A 26786-nucleotide genomic window follows, 5' to 3' on the forward strand; every position below is an offset into this window, starting at 1 on the left:
AAAGGGAAGTGGATTTTGGTCATGGATTTGAAAGCAGTTACGGCTTAGAGAATCTTACTGCTGTTTTTTTGATTTTTCACCAAGAACTTTGCCTGAACTGGAATACATATTTAGCTTTTAGATAAGTGTTAAGCAAGTCCATAAACTAAATTAGTGTCAGATGGCCTCTATGCTAGAAATTCACACCTTGAGAAGTAACTGAGCTGTAAGAGCAATTTTAGTATGCTGCTTTATGTTTCATGTTTTGAAAGAGTCATCTGGGACTTCTCCATTTGTTTACTCAAAACATTTATTTTGCTAGGAGTGAAGTCACTGTTTAGTGTGCCATACTCAGTCCTTTTACGGGGAATTTGCATTTAAGTACACAGTCCTTGCTTTTCTTCATAAGTGAGCACATTTCTTCTCATTCACCTATGCAAATTTTACATGGATGAAGAAACTCTGCGAAGACAACTTTGCAGAATTACCTGGACTTACGAAGTTGTTCTTTTCACTTCTAAGATCTTCCTCAGACCCTGGAAGATAAAATCTAAGTAGAACAGTTGTCTACAAGCAAAAGCAGCTTAAAGAAAGAAAATAATGTGGAATTGGTGAAGGAGGAGGAAAACGGTTGGGCTCCTAAAACCAAAAAGAAGAGTTCTAAGAATAAACAGCCATCAATAAATAACAAGAGTGAAGTGAAGAAATTACTTTCACCAGCCAGAAGAGGGGGGAGGATTAGAATTGAGAAGTGATAATTGCAGGCATTTGGCAAAGCAGACTGTAGAGCCTTGGAAAGAAATGAATAGGTTTCACATTAGAAGGCAAAGAAAAGTTGAAGCTCAAAAAAAACAAAACCTCTGTTGGAAGCGAGGACTGTTATTAGTTGAGATGGCAGCGGAGAACATTAAACAAATACCAAGTTTGCATTTAATTTTTGTGATACATCATCTTTCGTTCTTGTTGAAAGAAAGTGAAAGGGGAGTTAATGAAAGTCTTGATGCTTTAATACATATCTGTGCATCAAGCAGAAGCACTGTCAGTGGTGATCTATTTAATGAGTACTGTACATTTTTTTCATGTGGAACTGTACTTGCTTAACTAGTATGATCTGAGCTGCAGGTATAAAGTATACGGTATACGTATACCGTATAAAGTATACGGCATAAAGTATATTACACCATATTGTAAAATCCTGACAGAATGATAGTAAAACCATTCATCAGCAATTAGGGATCGAAGTAGTTCATGACAGGGATTGTGTATTTCATCATCATTCTGTCTTAGTTTGCCATTCTGAAGGCCATGTTAACTTCTACTGTTCATAGTAGTCAGATCATTGAAAACTATGTGAGGTATTGTTTGAGTATGTGGCATATATAATATGTCTTTTTGAGTGGCTGCATGAAATTCTACATCTTGCTAAAGTCAGTTACCTATTAAAAAGAACATTTATTTTCTAAACAATGGCATCTTATAAATTTGTGGCTGAGACTCCTTCCTGTGTCTTCTGTACCTTTATAGTTCATTGAGGGAAAGAGAATCCTGCTCTGGAACAAGGTCCAGGCACCCAGCTCAGATGCAGACAACTGTGTTGGAACAGATAAGTTCCAAACTCCTTGTCTGGTGTACTAGGCTACTTAATTTCATCTTCCATATAAGTGGGGAATAATTTTCTGATGTGATTGAATGACAGGTAATCTTACACTTCGTTTACAACAGTGGTGGACAGAAATGTCTGCTCTATTTGTCACTCAGTGGTCCAAGACCACAGAAATATTTTAGGCCTGTAATTCTTTTAATTCTTGGATTCCTTCTGATATCTCTAGGAACTCAGTATGTTTGAGGATGTTTGCCTTGAACCTCAGAGACTAAAACCTTGGCAGTTGCTGACAGCTGTAAAGCTGTGTATAATATATACAAATTTACTGCCTTGAGATGTAAGTTGCCTGAGGATATTGCTGAAGATGGTATCCTCCCTCACTTACATCCATGCTCTCCTAGTTCGGTCTCCTTCTCAGCTCCTATCAGTCACATTTTTAGCTTCTTGGGCATCTGGTCAGTACCTCTGCACAAGAAAAGTATAATAATCTGATATATACTTTTTTCCCTAGGATTCTCTCCTCCTAGAGGCTTATCTACACAATATTTAATGTATAGTAAATGAAAATGCATGAGTTGCCTATACTGTAGCCCCCAACGCGTGCAAATAATGAGGCAGGTTACTTGTCCTTCAAAGTGGAGTTTTAGCTATTAACACTTTGCCCAGAGGTAGAATCACAGAACTGTAGAATCATAGAATAGTTTGGGTTGGAAGGGACCTTCAAAGGTCATCTAGTCCAACCCCCTGCGATGAGCAGGGACATCTTCAACTAGATCAGGTTGCTCAGAGCCCTGTCCAGCCTGGCCTGGAATGTCTCCAGGGATGAGGCATCTACCACCTCTCTGGGCAACCTGGGCCAGTGTTTCAACACCCTCACTGTAAAAAATGTCTTCCTCATGTCCAGCCTGAATCTCCTCTCTTTTAGTTTAAAACCATTGCCCCTTATCCTATTGCAACAGGCCCTGCTAAAAAGTCTGTCCCCATCTTTCTTACAGGCCCCTTTTAAGTACTGAAAGGCTGCCATAAGATCTCCCTGCAGCCTTATCTTCTCCAGGCTGACCAACCCCAACTTTCTCAGCCTCTCTCAGGTACTCTGAGCATTAAGCAAGTCCATAAAGTAAATTAGTGTTAGGTGGCCTCTGTGCTAAAAATTCACACCTTAATTGAAAATCACCTTAGCTTTATGAGCTGTTTTTGGATTCTGCTTTGTCTTTTTTTTTTTTTTGTATTTCTGCTTAATTTAATTTTCCTTTCTTGTGAAATACATTTTGAAAGTTATGTTATTAAACACACATAATGCATTCATTGTAATACCTCAAAATCAAATTTTTAAGTTCATATAGTAATTGTGTTATAAGATGAAAAACAATTTACTACTTGCAAAAATGGCTAGCATACATATAGTAGCAAGTGATGTCAAAAGTGATGTCAAAAAGAATCAAAGTCAAGACTCATTTACATCAGTAGCACCCTTATTTTTCCATGTTATTTCATTTCTTGAGAAAAATAAGAAAAGCTTTAACAAATAATTTGCAATTGTTTTGTAGATTCTGCTCAGCTTGTTTGTTGCTGTTATTTTGGACAACTTGGAACTCGATGAAGATCTGAAGAAACTTAAACAAGTAAGAACATGTTTTTTATTGTGCTTCAAACTAGTTTCAAAAAGCATTACTTTACTGGTGTTTTTGTGATAAAAGATGTGAAACATCATCAAAATGAACAAAACAATTGAGGTTGAAAGGCACAGCAGTATTTTGTCATATGATTGACCATCACACAATGTGAGGCAGAAATTAAGACACTGTAAAAGAGTTTTAGAAATTGTTTATATATTTGATGAAAGTCAATTGAGATAGTAATGTAATTATAATAATTTTAAAACCAGAGCTACGTCATGTTTTTGCTTATAATCTAGTGAAAGATGTCCCTGCCCTTGGCAGTGGGTTGAACTAGATGATCCTTAAAGGTCCCTTCTTACACAAACCATTTTGTGAATCCGTATGATACTTTACAAGTACACACCATAGCACCGCTGAAGAGGACCGTACTGGCAAGGGTCCAGAGACGGGAAGCAGTAGAGGTTGAATGTGTGAGGTGAGTGCTGAAGACACTGGGTGAAGTTAACTTGCTTGAGTCTCCAGATTTGAGGACCAAGATTGCCCAAAAGCTGTTTTCTCATGCTTGAAACCCCAAATGACAATCACATAAACCAAATGTAGCTGGAGAGTTCATCTTGTCCATTCTGACCTTGTGCACAATCCACCAGAGAGGGAGGTATCTGTAGCTTTTACGTAAATATATGCCTGTGCTTTAATTTGTGCAAAGAGGAGCAAAGTCACTAACATTTGCCTATTTCATGCATGAAATAGCAAATAGAGGCCTTCATATGTGGGAAACACTTCTGTGATATTTGGGTTATAGTCTTCTTTCACCCAAAATTTGCTGGTTTTGTCCATCTCTTAGGTACATCAGCAGTTGTTGTAATACTATGTTCTTTCAATTCTTGAAAAATATCACCCACACAACTTAGTTATTTTACATTGAACAATTACATTGAAACTAATATGCCAAATAACCATCCCCTTATTTTTTCTTGTATATTATTTTTCTCTTAGTTTAAGAATAGACTAGGCTAGGCTAAACTAGGGTAGGCTAGGCTAAACTAGGGTAGACTAGGCTAGACAGAATAGCGTAGCATAGTGTAGCGTAGCGTAGATAGCATAGCGTAGCATAGCATAGCATAGCATAGCATAGCATAGCATAGCATAGCATAGCATAGCATAGCATAGCATAGAATAGAATAGAATAGAATAGAATAGAATAGAATAGAATAGAATAGAATAGAATAGAATAGAATAGAATAGAATAGAATAGAATAGAATAGAATAGAATAGAATAGAATAGAATAGAATAGAATAACTGTTTCAGTTGTAAGGGACCTACATTGATCATCTAGTCCAACTGCCTGACCACTTCAGGGCTGACGAGAAGTTAAAACACATTGTTAAGGACATTGTTCAGATGCCCCTTACACACAGACAGGCTTGGGGCATCAACCACCTCTCTATGAATGAAGCCTGTTCCAGTGTCTGACCACCCTCTTCGTAAAGGAATGCTTCTTAATGTCCAGTCTACACCTCCCATGGTGCAGCTTTGAGCTATTCCCACACATCCTGTCACTGAGTACCAGGGAGAAGAGCTCGGCATCTCCCTCTCCACGTCCCCTCCTCAGGAAGCTGTAGAGAGCCATGAGGTCACCCCCCACCCTCCTTTTCTCCAAACTAAATAAGCCCAAAGTCCTCAGATGCTCCTCATAAGACACTCCTTCCAGCCCTTTCACCAGCTTTGTTGCCCTTTTCTGGACACATTCAAGAACCTTCACATCCTTCTTAAATGGTGGGGCCTAGAACTGCACACAGTGCTCCACGTGGGGCTGTACCAACCCTGAATGCAGAGAGACAATCACCTCTTCTGACCAGCTAGTGATGCTGTGTTTGATGCACCCCAGGATGGATGTTGTGTTCATTTTCTACACACTTCTCATTGTGGATTTAGAGATTGTATGTTTCATGTATACTCACTGAGTATGTAGAATGCATCAAGCTAATATTGTTTCCCAAGGCACTGGCAAAAAATAGTATTATATAGTTACTTTAAATTCATCTTTATAGAATTCAATACAGAAATCAATACTGGTTTTGCTGTTGCAGGGTTAAATATCAGTATGTATTTCAAACTTGAAATAAGTTAAAAGGGCAGGTATTTTCTGCCACAAAGTAGTATAAATACTGGATTTCAATTAATCAGCTCACATAAGTGAAATCGGAGATCTTAGAGTTGATTTTGGGATGATGGAAAGTCTTTGAGGATGCAAACTGAGAAGACCAAATCAATTTTATTCATTTTTCTACTTGCCAGTCTCAAGAGGTAAAATGATTCAAAATGAAAATGGCTGAGATGTATGATAAGCAATATTATATCATGTTGTCAATCTTACAGTAAGATTTTTATACTGTCTGCATGAGTTAGGAGCACAAATCAACTCTCTGAAGACTTCAAGTTATGAAATCCTGTGGCTTTTCTGTGAAACTGAGCATTTTGGAATCATAAACCCCTTTAAAGGTCTATACCTCTGCTTATGAAACGGCAGCAGCAAGACTTTGTGTTTTAGCAGCCCACTCTGGAACTGGTGAACATAAAGCAACAATGAGAGGCCACTGCTCACAACATTTGCCACTGCGTCAGCCAGAAATCTTGTTAGGGATACTGTCTCCGTAACAGCAGTAAGGTACACTCAAGTAAGAGACATAAATAGAATTAAAAAAAATAGATATTAAAGTCCCTCAGCTGCTGGCAGAAGCATAACTACGTGAATGTGGTGCTGGGCCAGAATAAAACTTCTGCTTAAGTCACGAGATCTGCCATGCAGTGTGGCACTGTGGTGACACTGGCAGTCTATTTCCGCGCCTCAAGTGGATGTTTAACCAGAGGACAGCCCCTTGCCATTGGACATACCAGGTTGGTTGACTGGCATATTGATATGTGCATTATACATCCTTATGATGTATAGAGATGTCCAAGCTGGCTGATCCTGGATCCCTTGTATTTATGCTTTTGAAATGTTGCTTTAAACAGTAGCCTCTCTCCAGAGATGCAGTACTGTCGAATGTATTCCCCTTTGGTATTTTATCTAAAAAATTAGTGTTACAAGAAGTGCTTCATGTATTAAACATGTCTAAGGTGAAACGAGGTAAGAAGTCAGTTCTTGGAGCTGAATCATATGGAATTAGTGGAATGATTGTTCAACTGATTAAGTGTCTAGAACAGAAAGGTTTCCTGTGGGATAAAAGCGATGGTATCACAGGCTCACTGCTGATAGTGACTGTGTGCTATTATACTGAAATATTGGTTGTCTTATCTCAGAAGATAAAGCAGAAAGAGTTTTTAATTCAATGATATTTTGAATTCTCCAATAAAGAAAAATGGACTGTAAGGAGAGGGAGGATTGCGAAGTAATTGTTATGTTTTAATCAAGACCATTTCTATAAAGGAACAGATCTGTATCGCTCCACTGAAAAAAATTTGACATCTATAATTAAAAGGTGATTCCAAGAGAGGAATCAAATAATTCAAACTGTTAATGCAAAATACATTGATTAATTGAAAAATGGTGAAACTGTAATGCTCTCAAAAGTATTGCCATCGTCCTGTTTGCATTTTTTCCCTGCCTTTCATGGCTATAAAGCTTGAGGCCCAGGGCATTTTCAAATGATAAAGTACTGAATGATTTTCAAGGAAAGAAGGAGAATATATTTAGGCTAGAAATCACACCTAGATAATGAACCCTTTGGGGATGTGTCCTTCTTAAGTATGACTTAATTCCTTTTCTTGAACTTGATTAGAAAAATAATATTACTTTTCTTTCAGATTATTGGGAAGAGACTAATTAGTTAATATTTGCAGTGTACTCTAAAATGTCAAATGATATGTAAATACTTGGTGTTCATGTTGGTTCAGTAAATATGTTTAAATATGAATTAATCAAAGTAAAAATACATAAGATGTCTAGGAGATTTTAAGTAAGATATTAAAATAATGTATCTAAAAGGCAGAAAACTTAGAATTGAATTTGCCAGTGCAAAGACAATTAAGGATATACATCATGATTCAGTTTTTAATTACATGATTACACAATATTCCTTCTGAATGTCTGGCATCACTTAGTGCAAAAAGTAGCTAGAGCTCACTTTAATAAGCCACTAGTCAGTTTATTTTCTCTTTATTGTACAGTATGTCATCCCTGTGCATTATTTATTGCACAGTATTCAAGTTTTGCTACAAAGACAAAACTATTAATCTCCTTCCTGACTTTTTTACGGTACCCCTCATAAGTATCTAGAACAAACATAAAACTTGTAAAAGATTAATTTAAGTGATTTACTTAGCATCACAGGCACACATAGGAATATAATCTGGTTTTCCAAGACACCATTCAGCTGGTTTAAGAACAGAATTAATCTTTGTACTCTTACAGCTCCATTCATTTGCAATACATCTTTCATACTCTGCCACGTCTCACCCTCTCAGCTGCCGTGCCTTCAGTCTGTCCTGATAGCTCAAGTCAAGTGAAGAGGGTTTGGACTGCAGCTCACAGTCACCGTCTGTCTGTGCAAGAAACTTGATCCTCTGCAGCAATCCAGGCTGACCCTAACACGCCACTTCACCTCCATGTGTGAGGTTGAACCTGCTCATCTTCACATGAGGCCCCTTGCTGTGTGGCATTCAGTACAGCAGTTCTGTGGATGATATCAATCTTAGGCGCAAGAGATCTATCAGCTACAATCTTAACCTCCTTCTCCTTTATTCATGTCTTCTCAACCCTCTCCATCAACTGTTGCTCCAAAGTTAAAAAGAAACTAAAAGGATTTCTTTGATTTCTTTTTGCTCCTAAGTTAAAAAGAAACTAAAAGGATTTCTTTGATTTCTTTTGCTTTTGGTGATAAAGTTTGGACTTTCCTTTTTAGAAATTCAGCACTCTAACAGATTGTGAAGCATGACTTTCCCTTACAGTAGCTGTATTAACTTTTCCCATTATATTTTCCATGTATTTACTAATTCTGTTATTATATTTCTACCAATTTGCCTAAATATGAAGGCAGACTGATTAGTTTCTAATTTCCCATGCTCTGTCCTGCAGCCCTCTTTTAAAGTTAGTCACATCTGCCACTCTACTTTCTCTAGGACCAAGTTTCTTTAGCTGACGAGTTACTCACCACCACTAGTACGTCAGCATTGTGGTGTCTGAGATCTGTTAGAACTCTTGAGTGAGCGTTACCAGGTCTTAGAGAGTAACAAATTGACCTTGTGTCCATTATCTTCTGAAAGGTTTTCTCCTGGTGTATTCTTTTGGAGATTAGTCTTCATCACAGTTCAGGGTCTTCTTTGACCCTCTCTGTGGTTGACACTATTCATTTTGCTTTTGTGCTTTGATTTTATTTTTCCGAACACTCTTGATGAATAGGCTGTTGCTATTTTAGACTCTCTGAGGATCTCACTGTTTTCTTTATGTTCTTAAAAGCTTTCTTATTAGATTTTATTTCTTTAGAAACTAGTCTCTCAAACTCTTCCAGGATCTCCCATATAATAGTTTTATAAAAATATACCGGAATTTATGCTTTTTTGTCTATTTTCTGCTTAGCATATGGCTTCCTTTTCTGAAACATATCCATTTACTTTTAAAAGCCTTCTTTGCACTGCAGTTGACATTGTTGGCCTTTTTGACCTCCTTGGTTTTTCTGTAGGTGGTAGATGTACTCTGTGCTTCTGAAACAGGATATTTAAAGTTACTCCATACACCCCTCCTCTCAGTTTCTGTCATTTAGCTGTTCCTTTACATTTGTTTTCAAAAACTTCATGATTCTATGTAATTAATTTTTTAATTTAAGTTCAATGTGGTAGATGGTTTTGACCTTCAACTTGTAAAAAAAAAATCTGAATGTAACAGTATTTTTATCACTGTTACTGAATAGCTTTTTGTTATTTATGTCATGAACTAGACCTTGCTCTGTACTAAACCATGAGGTGCTTCTTCACTTAAGTGTTCTCTGACTATATAATTCAGTGAGGAGTCACTTATGAGTAAAAAGTTAATCTCTTTCTCTACCCTTTCCTCAACATAATGAGGGTAAACAAAGTCTTCCCACTATTATTACCACTTGTCTTTAGGCCTTTAATACTACTTTGCATATTGAAGTTACTTTCTAATTCACATTTACCTGTATGCAAAGTATTTCTTCCAGCTGGGCATGCATTTGCAATACAGAGGGATCCTATGCTCTTTGTATATGCATTTACCTTACTCACTTTGTTGACTGTAGTCTTCCACTGGTGCAATGTACTGTCAGTCTGGATAATATGTCACCTGGTTCTGCATATTCTGATTCTGTAGGATCCTACTGCTTGCTGCTTCTACCAAGTTTCTGAGATGTCTTTTGTGTCAACATTGTGGAGTTTTTAATAACAGGAATTCTAGTTCAATTGTGTTATTTTTTAGGGTTCTGTTCCCTCATTCCACTTGGGCGCGTGGAGTGAGGAAGCAGCTCTGTGGTCCTAGTTGTTGGCTGGGGTTAAAGATGACAAAATCCTCTAAGGGCTGAGAGCCTCAGTGGTTGTCAAAGCTAAGAAAGCGTGCAGGAAGTATAACTGCTCTGTATTTGATCTGGTTTTATACTTTATTCTCAAACACCTGCTGCTGGTCCTTGTCAGAGACAGGGTACTGGAGAGGTGGACCTTTGATCTAACCGAGTGCACTCATTTTTATGCCCCTAACATTCCATAATCTGAATGGGATTTCAGAAGTAATTTGCAAATAGCATAAGGAAGAACTAAATTCACTGGTGGCTAAAACCATATCTGCCACCACTTTACTGAGTTGTATTTCCACAAGACAAAGAGTAAGCATCTCCAGCATCTCTGAGTAAAAGCAGCGGCCTAACTTCTTTGGCCATATAATCTTACTTCTGCAATCCTAATTTCAAATGTGAAATGTTCTTGATTTTCCTTATGCTGATGATGACAACCCCATCTTACCTGATTAACTTGGGGCGGGTTTCTTTTTTGCTTTATATCAGACAAGGTTATTGTGTCCCTATTTTACAGCTGCAGAATGAAAGCTGAAGAAGTGACATCTCTGGGTTCCTACATAAATTCCCAGTATGGTGAGGAATTGAACAAAGTGTGTTCTAATGCTTAAGCTACTCAAGTCAGTCAGTCATCCACTTTAAATTTTTGAAATCTCATGTAAGTGTAGTTGTGCTGCTTCAAAGGACTATTCCCTTAAGGAAGATCAGATTTGTGAACAGTGTATTAGATAATTCTGGCACAAATTTGCTAAATGTGAATTCGATATTGCTCCGCTTTCATTCGAGAATGTGTGTAAGTGAAATTTTGGTTAAGGTGAGTCAAGACAAGGCAAGTTAGTCTCTGAAGAGATCATGCTGTGTCCGTCTACGTTTTACTCTAAACTAGAATTGGGATAAAAGATTCAAATCAGACATTTAGATTAAGTAGAATAAAATATTTTTTTCAGTGTTGCAGGACTCTGATCACCATAGCATCCTGTTGATTTTAGGAGGGTCGCAGGTACTCAGTTTCTTGTAGAGCTGGATTTTTTATTAAACTAAAGCAGTATTCACATGCCAGACAATTCAAACTTACTTTCCCAGAGCAAACATAAAATTTCCTTTCTGTGATTGCTATAGTATTCTGTTTTGTTTGTCTGTGAGCTGAAAAAAAGCATGATTTGTACCTTTGATCTTAAATTCATATGCAATCAGTTGTTGATTATGCAGTTGTTAGCAAACAGAACACATAACCACGGACGTAGTTATATGTGGTGCTTTTATTTCAGCGCTGGGAAACCAGGGGTTCCTACCCAAAGCTGGCTTCGACCACTGATTCGAACTCCACTACATTTATACAATTTGGTTACATACATATTAATTAGGGTTACAACGTGTGTATTGCATATTCATCAGATTACATCATTATTTCACAATATCAGTTGCAGCCCCTTGGAACTACTCTAAGCATGCGCAGTGTCCTCTGGTGGTCGTTCAGGGGGTCTTCAGGATGAAGTAAGGAGTCTTCTTCACTTGTGAACTTTTTACCTTTTGTCACTGCACATGCGCACTATTCCTATACTCATTATAAAATACTCAGGTTTCTTGGATGCACATCCTCAAGGTTTCTTGGATGCACATCCTTTCCGTTCAAGATAAGATAAGGACTTACTGAGAACTAATAGAACTAATTTTAATTCCCTACTCTCAAACTAAGAGACAAAACCTTGTATACCATCTGTGAAATTTCAAGATAAGACAAGAATCTTGGATACAGTTTACAAAAGCAAAATACAACTAACTATAACACAGTTATTATTTTGATGCAGTTAAAATATTTCCACTGTCTACGCTTTTCATATTTAACTTAAGCAATTAGGTTCACATTTTTAATCCATGTAAAAGAAATCTCCCCAAAATAAAACACTTTGTGCACTTTAAAAATATAGTTGTTTTTAGGAAAGAAGTAAAAGTGTATCTTCTGACATACACTTAAAAAAATAAAACATGAGAATTCTGTGTGCTTATGCTGTTAAGCAGCAAAACAAAATGTTTTCGTGGTTTTATAGTTAGCCCAACACACAGAAGTTTAGAAGCAACTATCCTCAAGTTTTGCAACAATTATATATGAGCAAAAATTCTTGTTCTTTTAGATAAAGGTTGGAATTTTCTGAAATATCAAAGGATAGGATTCATGTCAGCTTGTTAGCCATGCCAAAAGTTAGACATGTAGTCCAAGCTTGCCTGTAGCCATAGTTACCCTCCAGGAAATGTTTCATCCCATCCAAGTTGAATGCTCTCTTTTTCTGTTATGGAGAGAGTCTAGACGACTAATTAGGCAAAACGCCTGGCTTTCAGTGGATAGTTGGATGACATGAATCTCCAACTTTAATGAATTAGGAACCCACGTTTCATTGGCGTTTAATCATATGGGTGCTTTTACATTAGTGAGACCCAAAATCACAGTATGTAACACTGAAGTTCCAGGGTTGGTACCCTAATTTAGCTTAGGGACTTGGATGATAACGGCAGGAAAGAAAGATAAAAGTCAATATTCAAAGCTGCTCACCTCATCTCTCTTCGCTCACAGCAGAGAACAAATTCCTTGTTTGTGAACTTAGGTTCATTAAATGGCAATTTCCTGGCTTTGGTACTTGAGCTAAAGGTGCATGGTGTGAATCTGACAGGATCTTTGCCGAGGTGCCTGACTTCCACCTGGGTTTGCTCAGAAGGAAATACAGGCCCTGGTTCACTTGGAGACCAAAAAACATGCTCAGAGAAAAAGGCAGTGTGGCCTGTGTGAAACCAGACATTCACCATTTGCTATGGAAATATGTCACGAATGTGGATCTCATGTTTTAATGTATCCTACTATGTTTTGTAGTTATGTTTAGTCTTAAAAGACACAAATAACTGCTTTCCCAAAGAATAAGGCTCTCACTGCACTGCCAATAGTGTTGAGGATATCCATTTTATATTCCCTGTTAACCAGTGTTGCTACATCAATATCAAGATACTGGGATTTTTTTAAATTTATTTTTTTAAATTTTACTATGATGCTCTACCACTCTTCTTACCAAAATGTTTGGCACCTTTCTCCCTTCAGGCATCATCATTATGGTTACCATTTTCTCAACTGCTGGTTCTTTTTCTTTCATAAGCAGACACAGTTAGTGCAGTCTTTTGTTTTCATTAGGTCATACATTTGCTATTATCTGTAGTCACTTATCCAAAATCTTTGTCAAAGGAATTAATCCCTGGAAATCTGCATAACAACCATCTGTTTGTTAATAAAGCCTCCATCAGTTCAGGGATGCAGTACTGGTTTCCTTGAAAACTTTCAAGCTGTCTCTCTTTACGGAGAGTGATCACTACTCTCTTTTGGACTTAAACATCCTTCGAATCATTGATTATCAGTGTTTCCCTATCCAAGGCATATACTTATTGCTGAAATTCATTATGTGAGAGAAAGCTTTCACTCAAACTAGTTTTCCAATATGGAAGTCGCATGGGCAAAGAGAGAAAAATGAGCAGTGCACTGTTCTTTTTCCAGAACTAGATACAGAAGTTAGGTCTGCAACCTAATCTTCCGTTAGTTCTTTTGTCTCTCTCACACGGAGCATGTTTCCACTTTTAGTGCTGGTGATGGTTGCAAATGTAAACTTGTTTTGAGGTTTGGGGTTTTTTTGGTCATTGTTCTGTTGAAATCGGATGAACAGGAAGAAAAGGCCAAGGTTTTGCTACGGACTTCTTGAGTATACATTCATGTTTGCTGAAGCAGTCTATTTGTATATTTATGCCTTTCTAGTTTTTGTTTGCTTTTTTCACTGTTCCTATTGAATATGATTTCCATACACGCTTGCCCTCCAGATATTCCTCATCTCTTCACGCAAAGCAGTTCTAACAATTGAAACAGCTCACTGGTTTTCTAGCTGGTGAAAATACATGCGATTTTTATAGCTTCTGCTAGATACTCCTGCTGCTGTGGTTTTGTATTATTGTCTGCAGAACAAATGAAGAAAGCAACCTGAACTCAGTGCCCTGCTTATTTTTCTTTAGCTTTTTACTGTGAACTACTAAGAACAAATATTTATGCATTCATCTTTACCTTTGTTTTGGTTAAGAAATCTTCATAATTAAACCTCTGTGAGAGCTTTACAGAGATGAGGGCTAACAAAGTGATTTATTCAGCAAATCTGGTTGTAGGGAGAAGATAAGTCAAAATCTGACTGTCAGCCAAACTGAAGCCCGTGGGCTCCAGCACCATGAGTGAGGCTGAGAAGTTCTTCTTCCTAAGCCTGATTCTGGTAAGAGAAGGAAGTCAAGATTGTCTGGTATGAAGAATAATTGAAATGGTGTGCCTGAAACAATGCAGAAAATAAAAGCATTTCCTTAATGTGGATTTGGGAATTGATAAAATATAGTGACACACTGTAAGAGAGCTCTAAAAAGCAATTATTTTCATCTCTATTAAAATGAAAGTATATAAACTAAGCAAGGCTCTACAGGGCTTTATTTTCCCCATGCAGAACCCTGCGTTCTCACAGAACATGTTCACATGGCGGCTAGCCAGTGGTCTATGAACTGCTCGCCATACTGTCATGCATGACTTATTAAAAGAAAAGTACTTTCCTTTTAGGAGGGAAATAACTCCTTGGAAAGCAAGGCATTCGAAAGAGCACTCTGCTAGGGAAAAGAAAATAATGTATTGGAAGAGTCCTTGAGCCTCCTTTTCTCTCTATTATGAAAACCAAACCATAAACATTTCAGGTTTAGGAGTAAGGCACAGTTACACAACTCTCTACAGCCCAAACCATCGGTGATTTGATATTTAAAGTGCAAGAGTCTGCATTATTCTGAAACCAGAACAGTGATGCTTTAAGTAGTTGGCACTTTTGTCAACATTAACCAAAAAAAAAAAAGGCTGTCTTGAACAAGGTAGCTGTATTTGATATCCTGTTTTTTTCAGAACACGCCTCATTTTAAGTATATGTCTTATGCCTTTGAGTCTGGAGAGTCATATGTGTAACAGAAGAGAAAAATGTGTTGCTTTCATTGGTTCACTCTGTCTTAAGGAAGTTCCTTGTGCATGTCAGCTAGCTCTAGATTCGTTAAAGGATTTAGATGAGCTTAGAGAAAACAAGTTGCTTGCAATAGCTGCAAGTAATTTTAACTTGCCAGAGCTACTCTAGGAACTGTTAATTCTGGCTGTCATTTTTAATCTTTGAATTGTGATATCAGCAAATCTGCTTAAAGCTTTCTGAATGTACTTCCGGTGTCAGGTCTTAGATTAAAGCCATTCAAGAAGCAAGGGACACCTAATTTTCATGGGATATATTGGATGCAATCCCCCACAGTATGAAACTGTACTTCAGCTCCATGGTTCTGGGCTTTCCTTCATTGTCTTCCTCTTCTTCTTCCCATTTGAAACTTAGTGCATGTCTCTCAGAATTCTTAATATATGTTTCTATTTTAAATGATGAGAAGAAAATTATTTTCTGGTTCAGTTCTAGGAAATCAGACTTTCCCAGTTCATTTACTGAAGCTGTTCCTTATATAGAATTCAGGAGTTGTAACAAATTATTAGTGTAAGATTTTCTCCGTAAGTACCGTAATGTGCTCTTTATATATGGTACCACTCATATTTTCTCTTATTTCAAAATGTGTCTGTCTTGAAAAACTGACTTGAAAGTCTGTAGTACATTTAAGCATTAATGAAAATAGAAGAATACTTCTGGAAACTTCAAAGTTTTAATTTGTAAGAGACAGTAGGAGTTTCAACAGATACTTTTTCAGCTTAAGGTGTTATTGAGATTGCATGTCCTTATGCATATGTGTGGGGAACTCTAAGCTCACGGTAATGTGGCAATTTGGACTCAGCAAGGGCAGGGGCAGGAGACAGAAGGTCATTCACAATGAGATGGCTGTTGTTTTCTAATTTACATTGTATAACAACTAAATTTTGTCTTGTTAGTGTTAGCTTGAAAAGGTTCTCTCAAACCTCCTCTGTGTTGTACGGGCATATGTGCACATACACGTGTCTACTAGAAAGTTTTCTTTTAAGAACACCACTAGCTAAAGCCCGTTTATTGGATCTGCCACTGCAAAATGCTACAGCTGACTTACAGATGCAAGTGAAGCTGACAGGAGCTTCAACGTTGACTTCAACAGAATAAAGTTACATAAAGCTAAGGAATGGCAGTACAAACTACATAATGATCATCATCTCCACTCAGTATCACTTTGTGTAGAAATCAGCTCTGTTAATTCAAGGTCCCCTGTGGGCAGCTGAAATGAATATACTTTAAAATGGAGCTTCCTATCCACCAGAAGAAGCATAAAATCTAGAAGATACATAGCCGTGGCAATATTTTGAGTGTGTTGGCCATCCCAGCACAGCAATGATGCATTCCTGTTGGCCCAGTGTTTCAGTAAAACTTTCACACAATGATCAAGTAGTAGCTGAGATTTCTGACTTATGTTACCAGCTATCTGGTCGCTGACTTTTTAGGTCAAGTACAACCTTAGGACAACATCGCATCGTCTCTACCACTGTTGTCTTTCAGGACTGTCCTCACTATGTCGTGCCCAACAGAGCAGAAGTGACCCCTTGCATGGGTTCAAATGACATGGGTGACCCACCGACCTGATTTAATCTTTTCAGACATTCGTTTCTCCCATGCCTCTTCCACTACCGCTTTTCATTCCTGAGCTTCAAAATGTCTTGCAGTATCCTTGTGCAATCTGAGACAAAAAGAGCAAGAGCTGGCTTTGTTTTTTACTTTGGGCAAGTCACTAAGGACCAGTCCTTATTTCTGTGGCGGCATCTTAGTATCACTTAGAATCCCCAGTAATTCTTCCAGTCCAATCTTCCTGTGGCTTGGTGAATTCACATTCTAACCTCATGAGGACAAAGAAGGCCTGTTCACAGTGTGTGTTGATACACCTTTGGCACAATATGGTGCCCCAGGGTCTGCTGGAATCTCTAAGAACAACTGTAATATCCATCAGACTTTTGAAAGGGTGTTGAGTGCTTTTTCTAGGAGAGGAGAAAAAGGATCCTCGTGCTTTCCCTTTTTCTTTACAGAAGTTCATAGACTGTGATGATTGTGTCCAAAAGAAAAAGATGCGTGATATGAACAAATTGACCTTTACTCTCATATAACCAACTTTGTAATTTTGATTTATATGAGTAGATCATTTGAAAGCACTAGACAAACATAAATCTCAGTTAACAGGTTTATGCAGCTAGTAGTTGGGAAGTGCTGCTAGCTCAGCATAGTAAACTAGTGCTGTTTGTATCACTTGGCAAGATATTCTAGAAACTTTCCAAGGTGGTATGTTTTTTTCTTTATAGAAACATAAATAAACTAATTTCTGGTTTAAACTATTAGTGTAGTAGGGTACAAAAATACAAATTTACAAAATTTACAAATTTACAAAAATACAGCGTCATGTCTACTAGTTAAGATTGAGCCAGTCCTGTAAATGCTTCATATTAATAGCAAAGGATTTTGGATTATAATGGCTTACAGCTATTCATTTAAATATTAAAGCCCTGATCTGGCTAAAACTCATGGGCCTGAACCTTGTAGGAGCTAACTTTAAGGTCTGGGTTCATTCCCTCTGACTTCTGTCCTCAGCGGTATAGTTCCATCAGTTCTCTGAGCAACAGAGAGGAATAGGCTTCTTCAAAGAGGGTCAGGTACACTGTATTGTCTTCTGCAGGTCTCTCTCTCTCCATCTCATATTCTGTCCTGTGGCTGGAGTCCAGGATACCTGTTTTACTAAGCCAGCTGCCTTGTTTAATTGCTGACAGTTGAGGTAAACTAATGTAGTGTCAGGATGCAACTTTTACTGCAGAAGTTATTAAATTTTCAAAGTCACATTAGGTTCTTCTTATACCTTTATACCAGTCAGCTATTAAAGAGGCAGCTATTAAACATGCAAGCCAATAACAATTACCTTTTTACTTATGGGTCAGAGAATTCCAGACATCAGGTTAGAAACTAGGATGGGGGAGCACAGACCCATGCAAGGAACTTGTAGAAAAGGTATAATTCAGCTCCTGGCAAAGAATGAAGAGGCTATTTTTCATTTGCATTAACTACACCCTTCTGAGAAGAAACATGTACTTCAGTCATGTTTAAAATATTTCACGCAAGTTTTTTAACAAAGAGAAAAAACTCTAAAAAAGTAAAGAATCTTAAGCTTTATCTTCTAAAACATACAAAAAATACTCTGAATCAGGTATTTTTTAGTTATATGTGTAGTGCATTGAGGTGGTTAAAATGCTTGTGATGTGCTACATTCCATTCTGAACTAAAAATAACATGTGAGTTCTGTGAGGATGAGGTACCCTCTAGGCAGTAGTATGAGCTATTATACTTGGGGCAAAAAAAGCTCCGATCAAAATGTCAGGACAAGCTCTTATGTTTTTGCAGTTGTTTTTGTGTTATTTGAAAAGAGTGAAGAATATGAATACCTCCTGAGTGTACCTGCAGATGTGTATTTTTCTGTTCTAGGCATCTGATCATCGTATTCTAAATCTATATTGTAGGTCTGCTTTCCAGCCCAACCATAGAAACATGATATAGTTTTGCTGTCCAATACCAGCAACCTATATGATTTTGAATCTACTCAGACACACACATATGTGCAAACTGTTTCAGAATCTTAATAAAAGTTTTCCTACATTTTAGCTTCTACAAATACCTTTGTTGCATATGCATATGTGAATGCAGGTGTACACACACCCACACACATCATAAACTTGTTAAAAATACAGTTTTTGAAAGTACCCTGATTTTTACAAGTTACAAAACAACAACAGATACCTTTTAAAATCAGGCTAATTTTATGTTAAGTGCTGAATATATTCCCAAAGCTTGAAAATATGTGTGCATGCCTTATAGAATATTGTTCTTTAAAAAAAAAATCCTGAAATCCTTAACAGCTCAATCAGTGTCTCTAATGAGCTTTCTTATGTTTAGTGCTTTCCACTGGGCCCAAAGAGTTGTGGTGAACGGACCCAAATCCATTTGGTGGCCAGTCACAAGTGGTGTTTCCCAGGGCTCAGTATTGGGGCCAGTTCTGTTTAATCTCTTTATCAATGACCTGGACAAGGGGATTGAGTGCACTCTCAGTAAGTTTACAAATTAAACCAAGTTGGGTCGAGTGTTGATCTGCTGGAGGGTAGGAAGGCCGTACAGAGGGATCTGGACTGGCTGGATCATTGGGCTGAAGCCAGCTGTATGAGATTGAACAAGGCCATCTAGATATTTCTTTCATTTTGAAAGAAATCTTATCTTTCTTTCTTTTCTGATCTTGATGATACCCCTTATGATTGCACAGTACCTCATCTAGTCCTGACTGTCTTGCTGCACCCTGTTCTGGGATGTTGAATTTGTTTGGTTGCCAAAACCCACGCATTGCCAAAGCCCTCAGCCTTTCAGCCAGCACCGCCAGGCATTCAGCAGATCTAGGAAGAAGTCACTGACAATCTCAGCAGTAGCATCACTTCCAAATTTCTTGTGTTGGGGTTTCAGCATTTAAGTGAGAGTTTCAGCATGGGAATTTTTCACGGACCTATTGTGGGAACAAGGTGTTATAATTGGTATATCTAATTTAAACACACTCGGCATAGAATTTCATATATATATGTGAATGTGTGTGTGAAAAACAAGGAGCTTTTTAAAGCCTAGTTAGATTTACTTGCCTCCAGAGTATTTTTATTCAGAGGACAGTGCTTGAGGTAATTCCAGACGGGAAATAACTACAAAATAGAATAAAAATGAAAAATTACCTTTCCATTATATCTGATCCCATGTAAATGGATTTTTAACAAGCAGCAGGAAAGATAAGTGTCGAACACTTTTTATTAACAAATGAAAAGTACAATAATGGTTCCTAGTGGAATTTTAAGTACTACATAAAATGCATCAAATCCTTATTATCATCATAGAAAAAGATAGTAGAAAGTTCACAAAATTCTAGTTGGTCCTCTGTTCCCAGGCCATATGCAGAGCATTTAAAGTAGCACTATTTCAAAAGTAGTAAACTTTACAGACAAAATGTCCATTTTTAGAAAACAAGCTGTTCTTTCAAGGCTGGAAAATGTGGTCATCTAGAAGACTGCTTATGCCAGACTCTTTCCTTTTTTAATAATTAAGAAAGTTTTAAAACTTTCCTGAAGACTGTAGCTTCGACTTCTGTTTTTTTTCTGCCTCTGACCTCATCTATCACCTTTTTTAAAAACGATATTAGTGAATCACAAATTCTAGCTTATGTATTTGGTGCCCAATGCTGAAATAAACACCTAAGTATTGATTCAGAGGTTGCCAATCCCTGCTATATGCAACACAGTATTATTTGTCAAGAAAACACATTAAATTGAAGAGGGGTTCTCTTGGAGGAAAGTTTTCTCGTATAAAACAGGGACCTTTGAAAATTCTAGTCAAAGATCATATTCAAAGCATACACTTTTTAAGGAGGAGAGGTGGGAGTCAGATTTGCTATGAATGTGTTAATAACAGTAACAAAAATTTAAACGTAAGCTTGTGCTGCTTCATTTATATCACAAGAGAAGAAAATGCTTACCTAGCTTTTATATCACCAGGACCTCATCTAATCTTTATTTTTTTGCTTTATTTGGTTAATACATAAGAAAAATGCAAGTACTTCTCAGGGCATATCAGCAATTCTATATGCTCCATCCTCTGAATTAAGGGACAGTCTGGTAGCTCTTTGGAAGTAAGGAGGGGGATTGTGTAGCATTACTCATTATTTTGATGGCAATTGGATCCTGAAAATCCGTGCTGTGTTTGCTTTTGGGTCTTTTTGTGTCACACAGGTCCATACTGCCTTTTCTGAACTCTGTCTTAGGCCCATAGGAGCTTGTGGATCTATGTACTTTTGTGCATGTATGTAACATTTGTATGCTTACGAAAAATACAGGCCTGACATTTGCAGGAGATTTAATTCCTTGTTCAGTCATTTAAAAAAGCTAGCTGCTTAGAAGGATGAATTTATCGTCTTTTTACTGAGATTTTTAGGTACCTGAGTGTAAGTCAGTCACTTATTTTCCACTTAGAATTCAGAGGACTGCTCTCTATAGTTCCTCGAGAATGGATCAGGCACTCTTTTTAAAACATGACATAAGATGAGGAAACCTACATGGTTTTCCTGCATAATATCCGAAGAGTGGAAGCACTATTTCAGAATTAATAGATAATTCTTACCCATATCTCTCCCTTTAAAGAAGCAATTCATCACAATGAGAACACAAAGAGAACCATCCCCATCTCTTGTGAAAGGGAATAACAGAACGCAGGAATCTAGCCCCGGCTAAAATTTCATCAGCAAACTTATGTGGAAGAAAGGGCAGCCGGTAACACCAAACATGAGCTATCTTTATTTTCATCTAGTCCAGCCAAGAAGGTTTCTGAAGTAATTTGGATCAGCCTCTATGTCCTCCCAGTTACCTCGTATAGTTTTGCCTCTGCATGTCCTTTGGTTAAATTCATTTTCTGTGTGAATTTCCATACCAGAGAAATACTGAAAAACTGCATTGAATCTAAAACTCAGGCCACCTGTGTCAAATTAAATGTACTGCCTCTGGTTCAAAACAAACAAACAAACAAACCACAAAAAGTCAAGGGACGGCTAATTTGTGCAAAGTCTTTCCTGTTTAAAGAAATCTACTGGATTCTGGCCTCAGCTAAAGCTATGGATTTTTTCTCGACTTCAGTTACATTTTCTCAGTGTTACAGATACTCAGTCATAGAAATTGGTCCACTATGTGGGTTTCACCCAAATCTAAGTTATATTAATTACCTTCTCACAGAATCGAACAGAGCCCAGTCATGGTTTGAACAAGACTACAAGTTATGAAGAGATGGCAGATGAATATACACAACAGTGAAACTGAACAGCATAGTTATCTGTTTTCTTGCAGTTCATAGCTATCATGAAGTCATAGAATCATAGAAAAGTAACAGTTGGAAGGGACCTTCAAAGGACATCTAGTCCAACCCCCTGCAGGGACATCTTCAACTGAATCAGGTTGCTCAGAGCACAGTCCAGCCTGGCTGTGAACGTTTCCAGAGACGGGGCATCTACCACCTCTCTGGGCAAACTGTTCCAGTATTTCACCACCCCTGTTGTAAAAAATTACTTCCTTGTGTCTTGCCTGAATCTCCCCTCTTAAACCCATTACCCCTTTTCGTATCGCAACAGGTCCTGCTAAAAAGTCTGTCCCCATCTTTCTTATAGGCCCCTTTTAAGTACTGAAAGGTCTCAATAAGGTATCCCTGGAGCCTTCTCTTCTCCAGGCTGAACAACCCCAACTCTCTCAGCCTGTCCTCACAGCAGAGCTGTTCCAGCCCTGTGGTCATTTCTGTCTCCTCCTCTGGCCCCTCTCCAACAGGTCCATGTCTTTCCTGTTCTGAGGGCTCCAGAGCTGGACACAGGACTGCAGGTGGCGTCTCATCAGAGTGGAGCAGAGGGGGCAGAATCACCTCCCTCGACCTGCTGGCCGTGTTCCTTTTGATGCAGCCCAGGATACAGTTGGCCTTCTGGGCTGTAAGCACACATTGCTAGCTCACTTCATCTTTCATCCACCAGTACCTCCAAGTCCTTCTCCAAAAGACTGCTCTCAATCTCTTCATCCTCCAGCCTGTATTGACAGCTGGGCTTGCCCTGACTCAGGTGCAGGACCTTGCACTTGGCCTTGTTGAACCTCATGAGCTTAACATGCGCCCACTTCTCAAGCTTGTCCAGGTCCCTTTGGATGGCATCACGTCCCTCAGGCATGTCAACTGCAGCACTCAGCTTGGTGTCATCTGCAAACTTGCTTTATTTTTGCCTTCCAAAACTTGTTGTGCTCTGCTTCTTGACCAGTGATGGCATGACAAGCTCTCTCATGCCGGCCTTGCACTTGTGTTGCACACAGGAAGAGACCAAAAGTGGCAGCTCCAGACAGTGCAGCAAGCCTGGAGCCTTTCCAAGGACAGGCTGTTTGGCACAAGCAAGAAGCCCTAGGTAAATGGAGGCCAGGGAAGAGCAGAGCTTGCTCCCACTAAAGACTTACATGGGGCAAGAGAGCCAGAGAGTACCAGGGCACGAGTGGTGCCTTGGAGATGGAAGAGCAGCAGGCAGGAACTGAGCAGAAAGGGCGCAAAGGAGTCCTGACAAGAAAGGGCTGTGCTCAGTGCTACAGAGGATAAGAAGCAACCCACGGGGACCACGCTTGGGGCCCACCTGGGGAGCCTAGAAAGCTTCCTCCCCTCAGTCATGGAGCATGAGGGCCACCTTTGTGGAACAGGAGCAGCAGGCTGCTGGCCACAGTGATCCAAACGGGCTGTGGCAAGTGGCCATGCTCCATGCTGCAGAGGAAGGCAAACCCCCGCCCGGGGACACTTCTAGGCCACCATGAGGGACAAAAAGCCTCCCTCCCCCCAGCTGCAGGGCATGACAGGCCATCTTTGTGGTGCATGAGCAGCAGGCAGTAACTGAGCCAAAAGGGAGCAGAGAAGCCCTGACAAGTGGTCATGCTCAATGCTGAAGAGGAAGACAAAACCACCGGAGACCAGTGACAATCTCTCCGTAGGAAAATTCCTTCCTGACCACAGACCGTTCTGGCAATCAGCTATTCCCTGAGCATGTGAGCAGGACCTGCCTCGTCATCCCACAGGCTGGTCACGCCTCCCAAGGAAACGCCCAAACCCTATTCTCCCTCAACCTGGAGCCATCTCAGGTGCTTCTGAGAGCGGCCAAATGCCCCCAGCCTGATCGCCGTGGGGAGCAAGAATCCTCACCACGCCTGGCAGGACACCAATGGCTGCTCCAACTGGGACCCCTGGCAACATCTCTGCATCCTGTTTCCTACACCTGCTGCCCCTGACTCTACAGGGGCTGAGGACAGCCAGCTCTGCAGTGCTCCTCAAGAAGGCATTCCCTTGCTTTTGCTGTTGCTCTCCAGATGAAAAGGGTTTCCCTCCATCAGATGAGCTTTGAAGGTGGCCCTGGCAGGAGCTGGCCTTGCAGCAGGGAACCTCCAGCAACCTTGTCCAGCCTCCCTCTGGTCTTCCTCCCTCAGCCTACTCCCAGTGATTCCATCGGCTCCTCAAGGACCTGCTCCCCAATATCTTCAGACTGCCCCTGGGCCAGCTCTGGCAGGGGGACATGGGAGCATGCACCCTTCTATGCTGCCCCGGGGCATTGGGACTGGTGCGTGACCGGGTGGTGGCACTATGACACAGGGGTGATAGGCCCCCCCCATGCAGCCCCGCCCGCCACCCCTCTGCACAGAATCCATTGAGTCAGGCCTTCGGGGTGCTGGCCCCGAGGCAGCCTCTGTGCCCAGGAGGCCCCAGGGGCTGTCCCTGCCCTTGGTGGTCAGCCTCTGGATACAGCTTCTGGGCCTCCCTGTCAATTCATCTGTGCATTCCGACTGTGTAAAGAAGGGCCCACTTAGGCTGTGGGCATGCTGGAGGTGAAAGAAAGGCTTTTGACTGCCTCTGCAGAAAGCATAAACTTTGCAGAGATGTAGAGAGCATGTAGGATTTCCTCCCCATTCCTTTCCAATGCACCAAGGGACATTTGCTACCAGCCTGCTTATGCTGAGGTCATCTTCTTGGAAGGAAGTCCTGAATTGTTTTGTGTTCTTGACCATCTTCTTCCATGCACTTCAGTAGTCCTTTTTCATCTTTGGCCTTCCTCCTTGATATCTTTCCAGAAAGGAATGGCAGCTCACTCAGCCTTTGTCTTGCTCCTGTTACTTTACGGGCTCTCCATGCCCCTAATCAATGGTTTAGGCTTTGTTTGCCTTCCTCCAAGACAGATCTGATCTGTCTTGAACCTGAGGAACGAGGAGGGTCCCTAGCTATACAGTTGAGTTCTCACCAGGGCTTTGCACAATGCTTGCCTTTCCTATGAAGATATCCCGCGTGACACACAGGAAACGTTTTTCTGCGAACCCAGCAGGGCAGGTAACGTTGTGTGTCTTGGGCATGTGTATAGAAGCACCATTTACAAAGCTGCCTCCAGGAATCTTCCTGTGTGAAGGTCTGGAACAGGGAAGAAAACAAGTCTCTGAATTGTCCTTCCTTTGCTTCCTGCTCAGAAACACCCCTCCAGGTTGTAATGCATTTTACCCTGAGTCTCAAAGGTGAACACGTTGTGCCTAGTCAATATTGAATGATTGTACAAGAGCACATTTCATACACCTTGTGCTTTTGTTCACTTGAAAATATTTTAGTTGCTTATTGTTCACCAAGTATACAATTCATAACAAATAATGATGCTTAGTTTAAGTGAAGTCTCAAACTGTTTCTTCTGATGAAATGGAGCAAGTAATACATTTCTTTATTAAAATGTATGTTCTTTTGTGACTCACTAACCTTTGTATAGAAACAAAAATATTTCTTCTGCTTATCCCAAGAGAAAAAAAAAAGAATATGAAAATGGTAAGGTTGCATTTATATGTGAAAAAGCTATTAGAAGAATAGTGATGTAAGCATTAGGTTTATGTTTCATTTCATTATTTATTATATACAATCCATTCAAAAATGTTCCTACCCCTGAACTGTTTTAAAATAAGGATGGGGTTTATCTTACCTAAAATAAGCCATTTTATCATATTATTGATCTTATTTTTGCATTTTATATTATGTGTATTTATATATTATATATTTTATATCTCTGTTATTATATATAATTATAATATACTTTTATATTTGTCTTATATCTTTGTATTATTTATTTTATCTTAAACTAGAATATCTTATCTAAGCTAATCATTTAGTCAATCTCTATCAAGAGAACAAGCTGTCCAGGACCTGCTCTCTGGTCCCTAAAGCTGACTGACCAGCACAGCCTGGCTTGTACATACAGCTAAGTTATTGTCCCTTCCAAAACTATTTACCACTTCAATAGGAGGTTTCCATACTGCCTTCTGGGAATGTCCCTAGCTGGGATAAGCCATGAACTGTGCACAAGCATCATGAGGGGGAGTGCTAGCTGGCTAAGGCCAAAGCTGTACAAGAGGCCTTGCCAACAGTTTAACACAATGGACAATCTTATTCCAGTTCTTAGGCCCATACCCCAGTACATTCCCCAGTACAGGGATGTAGCCTTATACTGTCTCTATATGCGGGGACAGGAGTTGGACTTTGTGATCCTGAGGGTCTCTTTTAGCCAAAACGATTCTATGATCCTTGTAGGTCCCTTCCACCTCAGGACATTGTATGATTCTACTTTCAATGAAGTAGTTGCCCTAAGGTAACATTCCATCTTGCTTATCTTACTTATGTGTTAGTATGGGATGAATCGATATCTGGAGATGATACCTTTTTCAGTTAAATATAGGAAGTGCCTTGATCAGGGGTGTCAAACTCATTTGCACCGGGAATCACATCAGCCTCGCATTTATACCACATTTATACAGTCCTAAAATTTCATTTGGCCCTTTGAAGGCAACCTCCAAGCTAAGGTGGCCTCCAATTAAAATGAGTTTGATACCCCTGGCCTAGATGATTAGACAATGTATTTCACATTTGGACAGCTATAATTAACTGAGTTGAATACCACCATAGATGCTATGGCCTAGATTCATCCTGCCCAGCACTGGGAATCACAGCATCTGATTTAAAGAACAAGAACATACTGGATTCAAGTTCCTTACTTAATCAATGGAAAAAGATAAGCATATCTGAAAGATATAGCCAGCCCAAGATCTGAACTGACCTCTAAGAGTGCATCTTTGTCACTTTGGGCTATAAAGAGAGATTAAGACAACCATAACATAATTAACACAGCTTGGTACCTAAGTCTAAAGTCAAGAATGTTAAATCTGGTCCAATAAGCACATTCCTGGGGCCTGATTATGGACACTGACCATGTAGAATCTCATATTTTATAAAATAATTCTTGTCACTGCAGAGGGGAAGAAGGTTTGGAAATATGGCTGAAGTGTAATCAATAGAGCAATGTTTGCCTGAGTCTGTAGACAGTATGAAGTAATAGCTCTGAAAAATTAATCTCATTTATCTCAGTTAGTCAAAGGAAAACTCTGAAACACTGGA

General features: G+C 39.4%; 1 protein-coding gene across 1 annotated transcript in view; it reads left to right on the forward strand.

The window, feature by feature from the left end:
* Window positions 1-26786, forward strand: part of NALCN (sodium leak channel, non-selective) — a 239407-nt gene that overhangs the window by 145412 nt on the left and 67209 nt on the right. The window contains exon 15 of the mRNA XM_082071240.1: window positions 3130-3204. Coding sequence (XP_081927366.1) covers window positions 3130-3204 — 75 coding nt within the window. The remainder of the gene's footprint in view (window positions 1-3129; window positions 3205-26786) is intronic.

This window comes from Streptopelia decaocto, assembly GCF_964273445.1.
Source record: "Streptopelia decaocto genome assembly, chromosome: 1".
Lineage (NCBI taxonomy): Eukaryota > Metazoa > Chordata > Aves > Columbiformes > Columbidae > Streptopelia > Streptopelia decaocto.